Source organism: Trachypithecus francoisi, unplaced genomic scaffold, assembly GCF_009764315.1.
Source record: "Trachypithecus francoisi isolate TF-2019V2 unplaced genomic scaffold, Tfra_2.0 Lachesis_group20, whole genome shotgun sequence".
Lineage (NCBI taxonomy): Eukaryota > Metazoa > Chordata > Mammalia > Primates > Cercopithecidae > Trachypithecus > Trachypithecus francoisi.
This window is the reverse complement of record NW_022681466.1, coordinates 34061550-34078942: the sequence shown is the minus strand read 5'-3', so window position 1 is coordinate 34078942 and position 17393 is coordinate 34061550. Positions and strand designations below refer to the sequence as shown.

General features: G+C 43.3%; 1 protein-coding gene across 1 annotated transcript in view; it reads right to left on the bottom strand.

The window, feature by feature from the left end:
- The window catches only part of PRR11 (proline rich 11), a 49647-nt gene that overhangs the window by 4510 nt on the left and 27744 nt on the right, over positions 1–17393 (bottom strand). Inside the window, exons 3-9 of the mRNA XM_033183694.1 lie at positions 15544–15694; positions 15187–15309; positions 5161–5442; positions 4073–4171; positions 3420–3532; positions 1539–1598; positions 1353–1449 (exon numbers count right to left, since the gene is read on the bottom strand). Of these exons, the coding sequence (XP_033039585.1) occupies positions 1353–1449; positions 1539–1598; positions 3420–3532; positions 4073–4171; positions 5161–5442; positions 15187–15309; positions 15544–15694 (925 nt within the window). The remainder of the gene's footprint in view (positions 1–1352; positions 1450–1538; positions 1599–3419; positions 3533–4072; positions 4172–5160; positions 5443–15186; positions 15310–15543; positions 15695–17393) is intronic.

Here is a 17393-nt window from a genome sequence, read left to right as displayed (position 1 = left end):
ACACAGTGAAACCCCATCTCTACTAAAAATACAAAAAATTATCTGGGCGTGGTGGCAGGCACCTGTAGTCCCAGCTGCCTGGGAGGCTAAGGCAGGAGAATGGTGTGAACCCGGGATGCGGAGTTTGCAGTGAGCGGAGATCACGCCACCGCACTCCAGCCTGGGTGACAGAGTGGGACTCCATCTCAAAAAAAAAAAAAAAATGTACTAAAGGAATAAAATCAGACATTTACAGATAGACCATGATAATCCTACATATACACACACACACACACATATATATATATATATTTTTTTTTGAGACAGGGTCTCACTCTGTCACCCAGGCTGGAGTGCAGTGGCGCAATCTTGGCTCACTGCAACCTTCGTCTCCTGGGTTCAAGTGATTCTCATGCCTTAGCCACCCAAGTAGCTGGGATTACAGGCATGGGTCACCATGCACGGCTAATTTTTTTTTTTTTTTTTTTTGAGACTAAGTCTCGCTCTGTCACCCAGGCTGGAGTGCAGTGGCGCAATCTTGGCTCATTGCAACCTCTGCCTGCCAGGTTCAAGTGATTCTCCTGACTCAGCCTCCCAAGTAGCTAGACTACAGGCGCCCACCACCACACCTGGCTAATTTTTGTATTTCTGGTAGAGACGGGGTTTCACCATGTTGGTCAGGCTGGTCTCAAACTCCTGAGCTCATGATCCGTCTGCCTTGGCCTTCCGAAGTGCTGGGATTACAGGCGTGAGCCACTGTGCCCAGCCATTGTTATATTTTTTTGGTGGAGACAGGGTTTCATCATGTTGACCAGGCTGGTCTCGAACTCCTGGTCTCATGTGATCTGCCCACCTCGGCCTCCCAAAGTGCTGAGATTACAGGCATGTGCCACTCACTGTGCTTGGCCAATCCTACCTATATTTTATAGAATTTTATGAAGCCTAAATATGAAAATACTTTGTAAAATACAGTACCATGTAAAAATTATTATTACTAAGAAAGCTGCTTTAAATTATGATCATAAATTATGATGATTATTATTTATTTGAGACACAGTCTTTCTTTGTCACCCAGGCTGGAGTGCAGTGGTGCAATCACAGTTCACTGCAGCCTTGACCTCCTGGGCTCAAGTGATCCTCCCACGTCAGCCTCCTAAGTAGGTGGAACTACAGGCATGCACCACCAGGCCTGGCTAATTTTTTGTATTTTTTGTAGAGACAGAGTTTCACCATGTTGCCCATCTTGAACTGCTAGGCTCAAGCAATGCCCCCACCTCAGCCTCCCAAAGTGTTAGGATTACAGTCATGAGCCACTACACCAGGCCAAATTATTTTCAAGCAAAGGAACTAATATTCTTTTCCTAAAGGGTTACCTGAAACTTTCTCCTTAAGGCCTGAGTCATCACTGGAGTCAGTCCTGTTCCTGTTTCCATATTTTCTTTGTTGGTAAGAGGGGTTCCACCTGGGCTCCTACAAAGGTATTGAAAATAAAAGTAGCTGTGTTTTATGCCAACTTTTAAAATGGACTTAGAAGGCATAAAGATATGAGAGTGTATTACCTCTCTACATCGACTTTTCTAAGCAGTTTCCGCAGATCCATCTGACTTTTTCCAGGAGTACTGATAAAACAAAGATATAAAAATTAGAACTTGCTAGATTTTATTATTTTTTCCCAAAGGAAAGCAATCATTTCTATAGGCAACATCCAAGACAGTAGTTCTATGTGTTACATTAAAAATTGTAGTAGAGGCTGGGTGTGGTAGCTCACACCTGTAATCCCAGCACTTGAGGAGGCTGAGGCAGGTGGATCATGAGGTCAGGAGTTCATGACCAGCCTGGCCAAGATGATGAAACCCCATCTTTACTAAAAATATGAAAATTAGCTGGGCATGGTGGTGGGCACCTGTCATCCCAGCTACTCAGGAGGCCAAGGCAGAGAATTGTTTGAACCTGGGAAGCAGAGGTTGCAGTGAGCCGAGATTGTGCCACTACTCTAGCCTGGGTGACAGAGCAAGACTGCTTCTCAAAAAAAAAAAAAAAAAAAAAAAAAAATATTAGTAGATGCTGATGGGAACATAAGGTGATATAGCCATTCCAATACATAATACTTCTTGACCCAGGAGTTACATGTATAAAAATCCATCCTAGGGAAAAATTCAGCCATGTACAGAGTTGATAGGCATGGATGTCCAACGAAGACTTACAGAAATTAAATGTCATAACCTAAGCCAGGCACAGTGACTCACCCCTGTAATGCCAGCACTTTGGGAGGCTGAGGGGGGTGGGTCACTTGAGTTCAGGAGTTTGAGACCACCCTGGCCAACATGGTGAAACCCCATCTCTATTAAAACATATAAAAATTAGCCAGGCATTGTAGCACATGCCTGTAATCCCTGCTACTCAGGAGGCTGAAGCAGGAGAATCGCCGGAACCCGGGAGGTGGAGCTTGCTGTGAGCCGATATCGCATCACTGCACTCCAGCCTGGGCGACAGAGCGAGACTCCATCTCAAAAAATAAAACAATACAAAAAAAAATAAAACAGGTTGCTTTCAGATATTATATAATATGAAAACTAGTATGTCTTGGAATCAAGTAAATATGGTATATGTGTGTGTCTGTCTGTGTATAATCATACTGTAGATACAGTTTTGTCAATTCAATATATCATGAACTCTTCCCATCTTTTTGAAAATTAACTTAAAGTTTCATTTTGACATCTTCAAAATATGCAGTTCATTGCATGTAAATTTCACAGATAAAATCCTGTCTTGAGACATTTAGGTTATCATTTTTTGTTTTTGAGATGGAGTCTCTCTCTGTTGCCCAGGCTGGGGTACAGTGGCACAATCACTTCTCACTGCAGCCTTGATCTCCTGGGCTCAAGTGATCCTCTTTCTTCAGCCTTCCAAGTAGCTGGGACCACAGGCACACACCACTGTATCAGGCTAATTTTTAATTTAATTAATTTTTTTAGAGATGGGACTCTCGCTATGTTGCCCAGGCTGGTCTTAAACTCCTGGCCTCAAGTAATCCTCCCACTTCGGATTCCCAAAGTGGTGGGATTACAGACATAACCCACCACACCCAGCCTAAAATTCTTGATAGTATATCTTTTTATCCCAAAATCTGTCATTAAATCAATGGCGTATCTTATAATAAACAGCATCTTTAAATGGGGCAATAAAGCATATGCCCAGAAAAAGACTAGAATGATAAACCGCAGTATGTTAATAGTGGCTATCTCCAATGATAGGACTATTTAGATAATTTTTGTTTTCTTATTTAAACTTTTCTGTAGATTTCTTTCTATAATGAGCATATATAACTTTTAACATTAGAAATACACACAAAAAATCTTGTTTTCCCGTTTTTTAGGCCCTTGTACGACAATATCATTCTTTTAAGAAGTAGTAGAGCATAGTACTGTGCAGTTCCTTACATTAAGACATTTGTAACTCGAGTTGATAACACTTTGGAGTTAGGTTTCAGGGTAACACGCTGCAAGTCAGAGACAGTAACTAGTGGATTCCGTGCTTTCGGCGATGGTATAAGCTTTAATTATAAAATGAGACATTATTAAAACAAATTTTAAAATATCACTCAAAATGTAAACATGCAAAATTGGCAAATATCTGAGTGCTGAGTATGTGTAAGATACATCCACTATTCTACCCAATTTTTATTCCAAAGCTTCAAAGGATGTCTCTACCTCTTCAGATTAACGGTTGGGAGATTAAATTGCCTAATTAAATCATTTTATAATATACACATTTTGTTGGGAAATCCAAAACGACTAAAATAAAAACATAAAAAACTTAAGTTGAAATGAAATGACTTCTCCCCCCAGCCCTGCCCCACACCCCCAGTTGTATACAAATTGAGATGAGGTCTTGCCATGTTCCCCAGGCTGGTCTTGAACTCCTGAACTCAGGTGATCCTCCCACCTTGGTCTCCCAAAGTGCTGGGATTATAGGCATGAGCCACTCACCCTGCCTGGAATGACTTCTATACATAAGGCTTATGCTTATTTTCCAGAATGGGACAACAAGGTTAAAAGCAAAAAGAACATGTATATGGTCAATGACATCTTACCTTCCTCCTTTCATCTACATTCTGTGTCTTCTTTAATTTCACAGTCAGCAGATCTTTAACTGTTATCTGCATGGGTCTATCTTTTTTTAATGGTCCAGCCTTAAAATACATGGTGAGGTAAGAATTCAAATTGGAACCAGCACAACTGGTGAAATGCAAATCCAAATCTAGTTTTTAAAGACTCAGTAACTCTTATCTACCCTAGGAAACTTTCATATTCTTTCCACTCAACCAAGAATAATCCTGTTTTTATCACCCATTGAAAAGTATTCAGCAAAATGTAAGGCTTCCCACCTCTCCCCTAATTTTGTTTTTATAAGCTAAGGCTTTGCTAACAAATAAGAGATGGACCAGTTTCCTGCAATAATGCATCTTCCGCAGGAGTCATTACAATAAGACAAGAGTTGAAGGAGTTAATCGGGTTAAAGTGAAGTTTTCCTTGAATTACCTAGAAAGATGACTCAGTTTCCATAGAGCAAGAATGTATACAATAACAGAGGTATAACTAGGGCAAATATGACAATAGGCTCTGGGTTTTTTTTTTTTTTTTCTTTTTTTTGGTGTCAAGATTGGGAAGACTCTGGATTTAATTCAGCTACATTAAACCAAATGTATTCCAATGAAAATTCAGCAGATTTTAAAACAGGGTCATGCCTGTCTTAGAGATTCACAAATTTTCTGGTCCCCTTGGTAAGTAAGTAACTGAAATAGAGATTGATTCTCCAGCCTAAGGACATGAAACTTTGGAATCTACTAACTCTTTGTTCTGACTTCACTCACTAAGCAATCTTCTATTTTTAATTTGGTTTCCTAGGGAGGTTTTCTTCCCTAGGAAAAAGCCATGCTGAGAAGCGAATAGGAATCTTCCACTCTATTGGGTTTCACACACATCACTTTCATTTCTCAATTCAGCTTCTAGGAATTCCTCAGGGACTGAGATTTTAAAAACATAATAATTAAGATATGGAATCAGAACAAAATATAGCCTTCCGGCCCAAGCCCTGATTAGCCTGGTCTTAAAAGGCTACTTGGCTTTACTGCTATATTACACACTGACCAAAACATATCATTACTAGATTGTTACCTACCTGAAGTGCTTTAGCAAGACCGGGTTTTCTGAGCAACACAGGTGCTACTGGTGGTGGAGGAGGTGGAGGAGGTGGCGGAGGTGGAAGTGGAGGTGGAGGTGGAGGTGGAGGAGGAGGAGGAGGAGGAGGAGGAAGATGGCTGGCTGGCTGTGGCAGTGTGGGAGGAAGCACAGCTTTGGAGTCTCCAGGGGTGATGAGAACACAGGCAGGCACATTTGTAAGTTTACCACTCACGTGACATGTTTGACCACAGCTTGGACAGGAAGAACTTTCTGAGATGGTCTGGAAGAAGACATCACATTTGGCAAATAAATAACAAGTTAATTTGATTCTTGAGGGTGACAGTCATCAAAATAATAGCTACCATGGATTGAATGCTTTCTCAGTGTACCATGTGCTTCATGATATTTTCTCATTTATAATCATAAGTTTCTTCATTTCATTCATTCATTTGTTTATTTTGTATGTGCTATATGCCAGGCACCATAGGTACAGTGTGAGCCCTGTGTGTCACCTCATGGAGCTGACAGTCCAGTGAGGGAAGACAGACATTAAACATGCACAGAAGGCCGGGAATGGTGGTGCACACCTGTAATCCTAGCACTTTGGAAGGCTGAATCCAGTGAATTGCTTGAGTCCAGGAGTTCGAGACCAGTCTGGACAACATAGTGAGATCTCATCTCAAACAAAGATGCACAAACACACTCAAAACAATACTTCAATAAGAGCAATGAAGTGTGCTATGAGCATGAACAGCTGGAGGCTTGGGAAGTGATATTTAGCCATGATCTCAAGAATAAATTGAGACTTAGCAGATGAAGGGAGATAAAGACTAGGGGAAGAGTTCCTTGCAGAGGAAAAAATACTTAATGCAGCCAAGAATATAGTACATTCAAGAAACTGATAAAGGCCAAGGATCTGGAACATGACTATTGTGGACTGAATTGTGTCCCAGAATTCGTGTGTTGAAATCTTAACATCCAGAACCTCAGAATGTGACTAAATTTGGAGATAGGGTCTTTAAAGAGGTGATTAAGTTAAAATGAGGACATTAGGGTGGGTCCTAATCCATTCTAACTAGTGTTCTTATAGTAAGAGGAAATCGGACATGCAGAGAGACATCAGGAATGTACTCACACAGAGGAAAGACTGTGTGAAGACAGAGCGAAGACAGCCATCTACAAGCCCAGGAGGAGCCTCAGAAGAAACTAACCAAGAAGTCACAGACTTCTTGCTTCTAGACCGTGAGAAAATAAATTTCTGTTGTATAAGCCATCCAGCCTGTGGTATTTTGTTATGGCAGCTCTAGCAAACAAATACAATGACCCTATGCAGTAAAACAGTGTATTAATTCCTTGTGCCTGCTGTAACAAATTATCCCAAACTTGGTGGCTGAAAACAATTGAAGTTTCTTTTCTCACAGTGCTAGAGGCATAAAGTCTGACATCAAGGTGTTAGTGGAGCTTCACTGCCTCCCATGCCTCTGGGGAAGAATTGGTTCCTTGCCTCTTTCGGCTTCTGGTAGCTGTCAGCACTCCTTGGTTTGTGGCTACAGCACTCCAATCTCTATCACTGTGGTCACATTGCTTCTCTTCTCTGTATGCATTCTCTATGTGTCTCTCTCATAAGGGCACTTGTCCTGGGACTTAGGGTCCACCTAGATAATCCAGGAAGATCTCCTCATTTCAAAATCCTTACCCTAATTACATTTGTAAAGCCCTTTGTCCAAATAAGGCTGTATTTACAGGGTCTGGGGATTAGGACTTGAATATACCTTTTGGAGGCTGCCATGCATTCAGTACCCCACAAATGGTATCATCCCCAATGTATAGGAATGATACCATGAGGAAACTGAGGCCCAGAGGAGTTAAATGACTTGCCTTTTTCTCCTTTGGCTAATTCATCGTGAGGCACAAATTCTGGGAGCAGGAATGGAATTCCAGAAGCTTCTCTCCAGACCAATGAGCACAATGTTGAGACACAGGGGCCTTTCTTAGGGGAGTCTGGAGTGGATATTTTCCTGCACATATCCGTCAGGAAACTAGAAACCACTCTGGATATTGAAAAGAGGGGTAATGTAATACAGGCACTTGGTTACATTTATAACGGAAGAGCTGAGAGGCCCACTGGGTACCGTGAGGCAATCTAGAGATTAGCAACAGCAGGTAGGCATTAACATCCTGAGGCTGGAGAAACAAAAGGTGGAGGCAGTGTATCCAGAGGTCTGGAGGGAGGTTTACCCAGAGAATCAGGAAACATTGGCTGGGTGAAGTAGCTCATATCTGTAACCCTAGCACTTTGGGAGGCCGAGGCAGGTGGGTCACCTGAGGTCAGGAGTTTGAGACCAGCCTAGACAACACAGTGAAACCTCGTCTCTACTAAAAACACCAAAATTAGCCAGGCGTGGTGGCAGGCACCTGTAATCCCAGCTACTTGGGAGGCTGAGGCAGGAGAATCGCTTGAACCTGGGAGGTGGAAGTTACGGTGAGCCGAGATCGTGCCACTACACTCCAGCCTGGACGACAGAGTGAAATTCTGTCTCAAAAAAAAAAAAAAAATAGGAAGAAGAAGAAACATGGAGTATTTATCCAGTGGGAGATGGGGCCAGAAGGCAACAACTACTATTGCTGGAGAAATCATGCAGTAAAGAGGAGGGGAAGAAACTCCTTGTCTTCTCCCTCCCTATAGTCTCTCATCAATGTCTCGCAATAGGCCATCATAACCAGGAACCAGGTGACCTGGAACTTGAGGAATGTATCCTGTAGGAGCCAGCCCTCCCAGCAATATAGAGCAGAGCTTTTGAAGTGGGGTAAACAGGCCCAGGGACTAGCCCTCACCTGTAGCCATTCCTACTTCTGGTAAAAGCCCTTGGGTTTTCCTTCTCTCCCTCAGTCCACCTGATCTGGTCAGGTTACTCACTCAAGGACTAGACACATGACCCAGGCCAAGTTCTCTCAGCTGAGATTGTTCTGTTATGAGAATAAGAATCTAAGGCTGCCAGCAACCATGTTGCTAGTGCAAGGGGAGAGTCTGTCTAAGAAACAAACTTATTCTAAAGAAGGCAGAACTGAAAGATGAGACAGAGCCAGGATGCTGACAATATCATTTGAGTCCCTGAATCCAGCCATACCTTAGACTTACTGGTTTTATGGGCTTAAGCTGGGTTGCATTGTGTTTCTGTCACTTGTGGCTAAAAAGAATTTTGACTGATACAGCCTTCTAGGTGCTTTCTTAGTGAAGGAAATAACCTCACTTTTTTTTTTTTTTTTTTTTTTGAGATGGAGTCTTGCTATGTCACCCAGGCTGGAGGGCTGGAGTACTGGAGTGCAGTGGCGTGATCTTGGCTCACTGCAACCTCCACCTCCCGGGTTCAAGTGATTCTCCTGCCTCAGCCTCCTGAGTAGCTGGGACTACAGGTGTGTGACACCACGCCCAGCTAACTTTTTTGTATTTTTAGTAGAGACAGGGTTTCACCTTGTTGGCCAGGATGGTCTCGATCTCCTGACCTTGGGATCTGCCTGCCTCAGCCTCCCAAAGTGCTGGGATTACAGGTGTGAGCCACCATGCCTGGCCCATTCTTAGTTCTATATCATCATCCTCCCTGGTACATTGGGATTAGTGATTTGGGGTTAAAATATAAGAAGAGCTGAAATAGGAGAAAAGTCATGAAAGGTAGAGTGTGTACACCAGAGGTGAAGGAGAGAAGGAAAGGTTTATAGAATTATTTCACACATACACACACACATTCATTCTAGACTTTTTAAATTAAAAGAAAACTTTTTTTAGAGACAGGGTCTCACTATGTTGCCCAGGCTAGAATGCAGTAGGCTGGAATGTCCTGAGGCTCAAGGAATCCTCCCACCTCAGTCCCCTGAGTAATTGGGACTATAGGTGTGTATGCCACGCCCAGCTAAAAAATTTAATTTTTAAGCTCTGTTTGAATACTGCCTTGTCACCCACAGTAAACTGCTCTGACAAAGTTATAAAATTATAGGAATTCAAAAAAGCAATGAATTTACTTCTAGAACCAAAATCTCAACTGGTCAATTAGTTTTATTTTATGTTTAATTTTTTTGCTATTTATTTTTGGAGTCCTACCTAGTCTCAATAATTTTATTTAGGCCTGGTGTGGTGGCTCATGTCTAGAATCCCAGCACTTTGGGAGGCCGAGGCAAGCAGATCACTTGAGATCAGGAGTTCAAGACCAGCCTGGGCAACATGGTGAAATCCTGTCTCTACTAAAAATACAAAAATCAGCCAGGTGTGGTGGCAGGAACCTGTAGTCCCGACTACTCAGGAGGTTGAGGCAGAAGAATTGCAGAAGGCAGAGGTTGCAGTGAGCTGAGATCATGTCACTACACTTTAGCCTGGGTGACAGAGCGAGACTTTGTTTCAAATGAACAAAAAAAAAAATTATTCTATTCTTTTTTTGGTCTCAAATAATATTTTTTTGAGACAGAGTCTTGCTTTGTCATCCAGATTGGGGTGCAGTGGCATGATCATGGCTCACTGCAACCTCCGCCTCCTGGTTCAAACGATTCTCCTGCCTCAGCCTCCTGAGTAGCTAGGACTACGGACATGCGCCACCACGCCTGGCTAATTTTTGTGTTTTTAGTAGAGAGGAGGTTTCATCATGTTGGCCAGGATGGTCTTGAACTGCTGACCTCAAGTGATCCAACCACCTTGGCCTCCCAAAGTTATACATTTAATAATACATGGGAACATCCTATAAACACTGTTCTGAATATACCTTTACATTTAATTTAATAGTGTATTATTATTATTATTTTGAGATACAGTCATGCTCTGCTGTCCAGGCTGGAGTGCTGTGGTGCGATCTCAGCTCACTGCAACATCTGTCTCCCAGGTTCCAGTGATTCTCCTGCCTCAGCCTGTGGAGCAGCTGGGATTACAGGAGCGTGTCACCATGCCAGGCTAATTTTTTGTACTTTTAGTAGAGATGGGGTTTTGCCATGTTGGCCAGGCTGGTCTCAAACTCCTGGCCTCAAGTGATCCATCCACCTTGGCCTCTCAAAGTGCTGGGATTACAGGCGTGAGCCACCATGCCTGGCCATTAGTGTATTCTTTTTTTTTTTTCCCTTTTGAAAAGAATTATTTAATTTGGCAATACTGAAAAACAAAAAGAAAAAAAAATCACACCCATATATGAATTGTCAATCCTACTAGTGAAACTTTTCAGAGGGTGATGCAGGTTATAGTAAACTACATTATAACTATAAACCACTGTGGTTGGATGCCTTTACACTCTTGAGAACAAAGACACTAAATGGGAGATATTCATAAAAGAGATGTCATGGACTCCACCTGGACTAATAAATCAAAAGGCTGTTTCATCTTGGCTTGATGCTTTTGCAATAATACACACCAAACTTGTGGTTGTGTATAGGAGCAGGAGATGGCTTTAGAGAATGAACCACTGGACCCATGGAACACCACCAGGAAGCAAGTTACATGTGGCTGGAGAGACCTTATAATCATGGCCAAAGGTGAAAGGCATGTCTTACATGGTGGCAGACAAGAAAGACAGAGTAGTGTATTCTTTAAAAAAAAGTTTTCAGGCCTGGCGCGGTGGCTCAAGCCTGTAATCCCAGCACTTTGGGAGGCCGAGATGGGCGGATCACGAGGTCAGGAGATCGAGACCATCCTGGCTAACACGGTGAAACCCCATCTCTACTAAAAATACAAAAACGAGCCGGGCGAGGTGGCAGGCACCTGTAGTCCCAGCTACTCAGGAGGCTGAGGCAGGAGAATGGCGTAAACCCGGGAGGCGGAGCTTGCAGTGAGCTGAGATCTGGCCACTGCACTCCAGTCCGGGCGACAGAGCGAGACTCCGCCTCAAAAAAAAAAAAAAGTTTTCCTGGCCGGGTGCGGTGGCTCAAGCCTGTAATCCCAGCACTTTGGGAGGCCGAGACGGGAGGATCACGAGGTCAGGAGATCGAGACCATCCTGGCTAACACGGTGAAACCCCGTCTCTACTAAAAAATACAAAAAAACTAGCCGGGCGAGGTGGCGGGCGCCTGTAGTCCCAGCTACTCGGGAGGCTGAGGCAGGAGAATGGCGTGAACCCGGGAGGCGGAGCTTGCAGTAAGCTGAGATCCGGCCACTGCACTCCAGCCCCGGCGACAGAGCGAGACTCCGTCTCAAAAAAAAAAAAGTTTTCCTAGGGGGTAGGGGACTGATGGTATATTCTTGAAATCATACCTCATTAGTACCTCATTCTTTTTAACAGCTACATAGTATTCCACTGAATGAATGGATTATAATTTAGTCAATTAATCCCATATTCTTTGACACTTAGTTTTGTTTTTTGTTTTCACTATTTTTCAAATCACACTGCAATAAATAACTTGTGTACATATGTACAAAATTTGGTTGCATCAAATGATATATATTTTTAAAATGTTGACAGATGTTAACTAATTATAGCCCATAGAGGTTTTATCAATTTATGGCATTCTCAATAACAAGAAAGCACCTGTTTCTCCAAAACTTTTGGTCTTTGATTTGTTTGTTCTGTCAATCTCACAGGCTAAAGGCATTACTCATTGAAGTTTATTTTGCATTTCTGTTTTTTGTGTGTGGCAGAGACTACTAATTGCCTCCCAATATACATTTTTGCCTTCTTCTTTAGTAATAGGAAACCTGACTTTTAGCTGGACACACTGTAATCCAGATGATAGATTACATTCCTCAGGTTCCCTAGTGACTAGGTATAATTAAATACATGACTATGTTTTAGCGAAATGAGATATAAGTAAAAGTTCTGTAAATGAGTTTGGGAAGTCACCTTAATGGAGGTAGTAGGATAACTTTTCTCTTTCTTTCAGCTGCCTAAAATAAAGACATTTTGTTTATGCAAATATTCTTTGAGGATTGTCACTGGTACCACACCTAGTCCTGATTCACTTTTTTTTTTTTTTTTGAAATGGAGTCTCATTCTGTCACCCTGGCTGGAGTGCAGTGGCGCAATCTCGGCTCACTGCAACCTCTGCCTCCCGGGTTCAAGTGCTTCTCCTGCCTCAGCCTCCTGAGTAGCTGGGATTACTGGTGCCCGCCATCACACCTGGCTAATTTTTGTATTTTTAGTAGAGACAGGATTTCACCATGTTGGCCAGGCTGGTCTCAAACTCCTGACCTCAAGTGATCTGCCCACCTTGGCCTCCCAAGGTGCTGGGATTACAAGCGTGAGCCACAGCATCCAGTCCTGATTTACTCTTGAGATGGAGTCTCGCTCTGTTGCCTAGGCTGGAGTGCAGTGGTGCGATCTCAGCTCACTGCAACCTCTGCTTTCCAGATTCAAGCAATTCACTTGCCTCAGCCCTCCGAGTAGCTGGGATTACAGGCATGCACTACCACACCCAGCTAATTTTTGTATTTTAGTAGAGAGGGGGTTTCACATTGGCTAGGCTGGTCTTGAACTCCTGACCTCAAGTGATCCATCCACCTCGGCCTTCCAAAGTGGTGGGATTACAGGGGTAAGCCACCGCGCCCGGCCCCTGATTCACTCTTAAGTGAAGTTGAGTACCTACTCATGTATTTATTTATTTTATTTTATTTTTGAGACAGAGTCTAGCTCTGTCACCCAGGCTGGAGAGCAGTGGCACGATCTCGGCTCACAGCAGTTTCCACTTCCCCGGTTCAAGTGATTTTCCTGATCTCAGAAGATCTGCCCGTTTTGGCCTCCCAAACTGCTGGGATTACAAGCATGAGTCACCGTGCCCGGCCCTACTCGTGTATTTAAGAACCATTTGCATTCCTTTTCTTTCTGCCCAGGATGGCCTCAAAATTCTGTGTTCAAGTGATTCTCCCATCTCAGTTTATTGAGTAGCTGGGATGATAAGTGTGTACCACTGTACCTGGCTTGTATTCCTATATTTAGGTGAATGTTGTATTCATATTATTTTCTCATTTTACTGCTAAGTTATTGGTCTTTTTTGTATTGATTTGTATTGGTTCTTTATATATTCAATAATTGTTTTCCTCATATTTGAGCAAATATTTTTGCATCTTATTTTATTTGAGACATGGTCTCGCTGTGTTGCCCAAGCTGGACTGCAGTGGCATGATCTCTGCTTACTGCAATTTGCGCCTCCTGGGTTCAAGCAATTCTCCTGCCTCAGCCTCCCCAGTAGCTGAGATTACAGGCATGCACCACTATGCCTGGCTAAGTTTTTTTTTTTTTTTTTTTTTTTTGTATTTTTAGTGGAGACAGGGTTTCACCATCTTGGCTAGCTGGTCTCGAACTCCTGACCTCAGGTGATCCACCTGCCTCAGCCTCCCAAAGTGCTGGGATTACAGACGTGAGCCACCGCACCCAGCCTTTTGCATCTTATTTTGCTGTGCATAAATTTTTATTTTTATGTCTGATTATTTAAATTTACAAACAAGCCAGGTGCCATGGCTCATGCCTGCAATCCCAACATGTTGGGAGGCTGAGGTAGGAGGATCACTTGAGGCCAGGAGTTTGAGACCAGCCTGGGCAACAAAGTGAGACCCCCATCCCTACAAAAAATTAAAAACTTCGCTAGGTAGGTGGCACACACTTCTGGTCCCAGCTATAAGGGAGGCTGAGGCAGGAAGATCCCTTGAGCCAGGAGATCAAGGTTGTAGTGAGCCATGATCATGCCACTGCACTCTAGACTGGGTGACAGAGTGAGACCCTGTCTATTAAAAAAAAAAAAAAAAGCAAACAGCAGGCAATTTTTTTTTCAGATCTTCTGCTTTAATACTGACAATATTGAACTTTACCTGAGCTCTGCGATTCTGGAAAATAAGGATGGCCAAAAAATCTCCCCATGCAAGCCTGCAGTCCCAGCTACTAAAGGAGGCTGAGGTAGGAGGATCACTTGAGCCCAGGAGTTAGGAGTTGGAGTCTAGCCTGGGCAACATAATGAGATCCCATCTCTAGAAACAAACAAACAAAAAAATCTCCCTACAGTTTTTTTTTTTTTTTGAGACGGAGTCTCACTCGGTCGCCCAGGCTGGAGTGCAGTGGCCGGATCTCAGCTCACTGCAAGCTCCGCCTCCCGGGTTCACGCCATTCTCCTGCCTCAGCCTCCGGAGTAGCTGGGACTACAGGCGCCCGCCATCTCGCCCAGCTAGTTTTTTTTTTGTATTTTTTTTAGTAGAGACGGGGTTTCACCGGGTTAGCCAGGATGGTCTCGATCTCCTGACCTCATGATCCGCCCGTCTCGGCCTCCCAAAGTGCTGGGATTACAGGCTTGAGCCACCGCGCCCGGCCAGATCTTCTGCTTTAATACTGACAATATTGAACTTTACCTGAGCTCTGCGATTCTGGAAAATAAGGATGGCCAAAAAATCTCCCCATGCAAGCCTGCAGTCCCAGCTACTAAAGGAAGCTGAGATAGGAGGATCACTTGAGCCCAGGAGTTAGGAGTTGGAGTCTAGCCTGGGCAACATAATGAGATCCCATCTCTAGAAACAAACAAACAAACAAATCTCCCTACAGTTTTATGTCTAGGAAATAATTCATTATTTTGGAAGCGATGTGGAACCAACTTTTCCCACATCAGTTAGATAAGATTTATGGATGGCTCCCTTGTTTATATGACAAAGCCAGACACAGACCTTCCAAATTCCCATTCTTTGTCTCATAAGTGATTAGCTGAACTGCTCACTGCCACTGATCAATCTGGACAAAATATCTACTAACTTGACCAAACTTTAGTCAGGATTTAGCCCTCCCCATAGGCCCTAGACCTATTCTTGGGCTTAAGCAAGCATTGGTATGCTGAACAACCTTCAGGAAAAGATGTTCCCTGATCTAATCAGCTGTGTAATCAGATTATCCCAACTCTTCATCTTACTTCCTCATAACCCAGTTTGTTCTACCCTTTTATTCCTTGCTAACAAAGAAAACTTTTTCGCTTAATGTTTGAGATATAAATCTTACGACTTGAGCATTTTCCCTATTGCAATAGTCTTTTCAAATAAAGTGTCTTCTTACCTAATTCCAGATTTGCTTTTTTATTTGACAATACCAACCTTCAGTGCTTCCTGGAGCTTGTATAATTTACTTTCCAAAATGCAAAACTGTTGTTTTAGACTGTAAAGCTCTCGGTGGTAGATACGAGATGGAAAGATGGTGTCTTTCAATACTTCTAAACTCTGAAATTAATAATAAACAATTCTGAGTCCTATGAGTAATATGATAAGGACAAGAAAACAGGAACCAGAAAGTGACTTGATGTATGTTTTATAGAAGCAAAGGCAGGCATGACTCAGTAATTTCATCTTATCTGAGTTTAGCTTGAGGGTTGGACTGACTTGAGCACATATGTATATAAACACCAAGTGTGTAGAAAAACTATAGTGCTGAAAACAGGGATGCCACATCCATACCTGGGTTATGCAGTTCTGGCACCAGCTGTATATAGACCACACTCTATTTGTCCAAAGTTCTATTGCATCTCCGATGTTAGGAAATTTGAAGTTCCAGGATGATCTTAGCCAGCTTCTGCTTTGAGATATATCTATTGAAGGAATAACGACTCTGTAGGAAAAACAAAATGAAACAAACGAAAACCCCTAAGTCAGAATAATAGCCTTGGCCTGGCGTGGTGGCTCGTGCCTCTAATCCTAGCACTTTGGGAGGCTGAGGTGAGCAGACTAGCCTTGGCAACATGGCGAAACCCTGTCCCTACCAAAAAAATACAAAATTTAACCAGGCATGGTGGTCTGCCAGGAGAGAGAGGAATATGCAAACCAGGCTTGAAGACGGGTTAAATCAGAGCTTTTCATTCTACAGGAGAAATTTTAATGGGGTCAGAACATTGATCTTCTAATATTTGAAAGCCTGCTAACTAGGAGATAGCAAACTATTTTGTTGTAGGAGGACCCACCCAGCTCTGACGGGTTAAAGCATCATGAATGCAAATTTGAACTCCAGACAAGCAGAGCTTCCTTACAATGGGACTTCCACAGCAATGGGATCTGCTTCCTCGTTCAGTCTGTGCCGTTCCCATGAGCGAAGGACTCCTAGGAGAGCCGGAGCCCGTTAGGAAACCATGTGGAAACTCACTCACAGGTTCCTTATTTTTTTTGAGACGGAGTTTTGCTCTTGTTGCCCAGGCTGGAGTGCAATGAATGATGTGATCTTGGCTCGCTGCAACCTCCGCACCCCAAGTTCAAGTGATTCTCCAGCCCCTCCTCCCGAGTAGCTGGGATTACAGGCACCTGCTACCATGCCTGGCTAATTTTTTGTACATATATACATATATATATATATATTTATATTTTGAGATGGAGTCTCGCTCTGTCGCCCGGGCTGGAGTGCAGTGGCGCCATCTCGGCTCACTGTAAGCTCCGCCTCCCGGGTTTATGCCATTCTCCTGCCTCAGCCTCCGGAGTAGCTGGGACTACAGGCGCCCGCCACCTCGCCCGGCTAGTTTTTTGTATTTTTTTAGTAGAGACGGGGTTTCACAGTGTTAGCCAGGATGGTCTCGATCTCCTGACCTCGTGATCCGCCCGTCTCGGCCTCCCAAAGTGCTGGGATTACAGGCTTGAGCCACCGCGCCCGGCCTTTTTTGTATATTTAGTAGAGATGGCCAGGCTGGTCTCAAACTCCTGACCTCAAGTCATCCACCCTCTTTGGCCTCCCAAAGTGCTGGGATTATAGGCATGAGCCACTGAGCCCGGCCGGGAACCCACAGGTTTTTTGGATAGTCTCTGAATATCATGCAACTCTTTTATTTTTTATAAAAAAAAAAAAAAAATGTTTTTGACACAGCATCTTGCTGTGTTGCCCAGACTCGAGTGCAGTGGCAAGATCATAGCTCACTGCAGCTTCTAACTCCTGGGCTCAAGCGATCTTCCTGTTGCATGAGTCTCCCAAGTAGTTTGAACACAGGTGCCAGCCACCACACCTGGCTAATTTGGTTTGGTTTTGTGTTTTTAGAGATGGGGTCTTGCTATGTTGCCTACACTGGTTTTGAACTGCTGGCCTCAGGCAATCTTCCTTCTTTGGCCACTCAAAGTGCTGGGATTACAAGCATGAGCCACACTGTGCACAGTTGAGATTTTTCGATTTAGTCTTTTTGTACATGCGATATTTTATTCATAGAATCCATAAATGGTAGGGAAATTTCTGAGTTCAGAGCAATACATATGATACAAAACTTGATATACAGACTAGTTTCTTAGCCGAACTGGAGGGGCTGGCTTTAGGTAATCCATGGACTCCCTGAAACTGG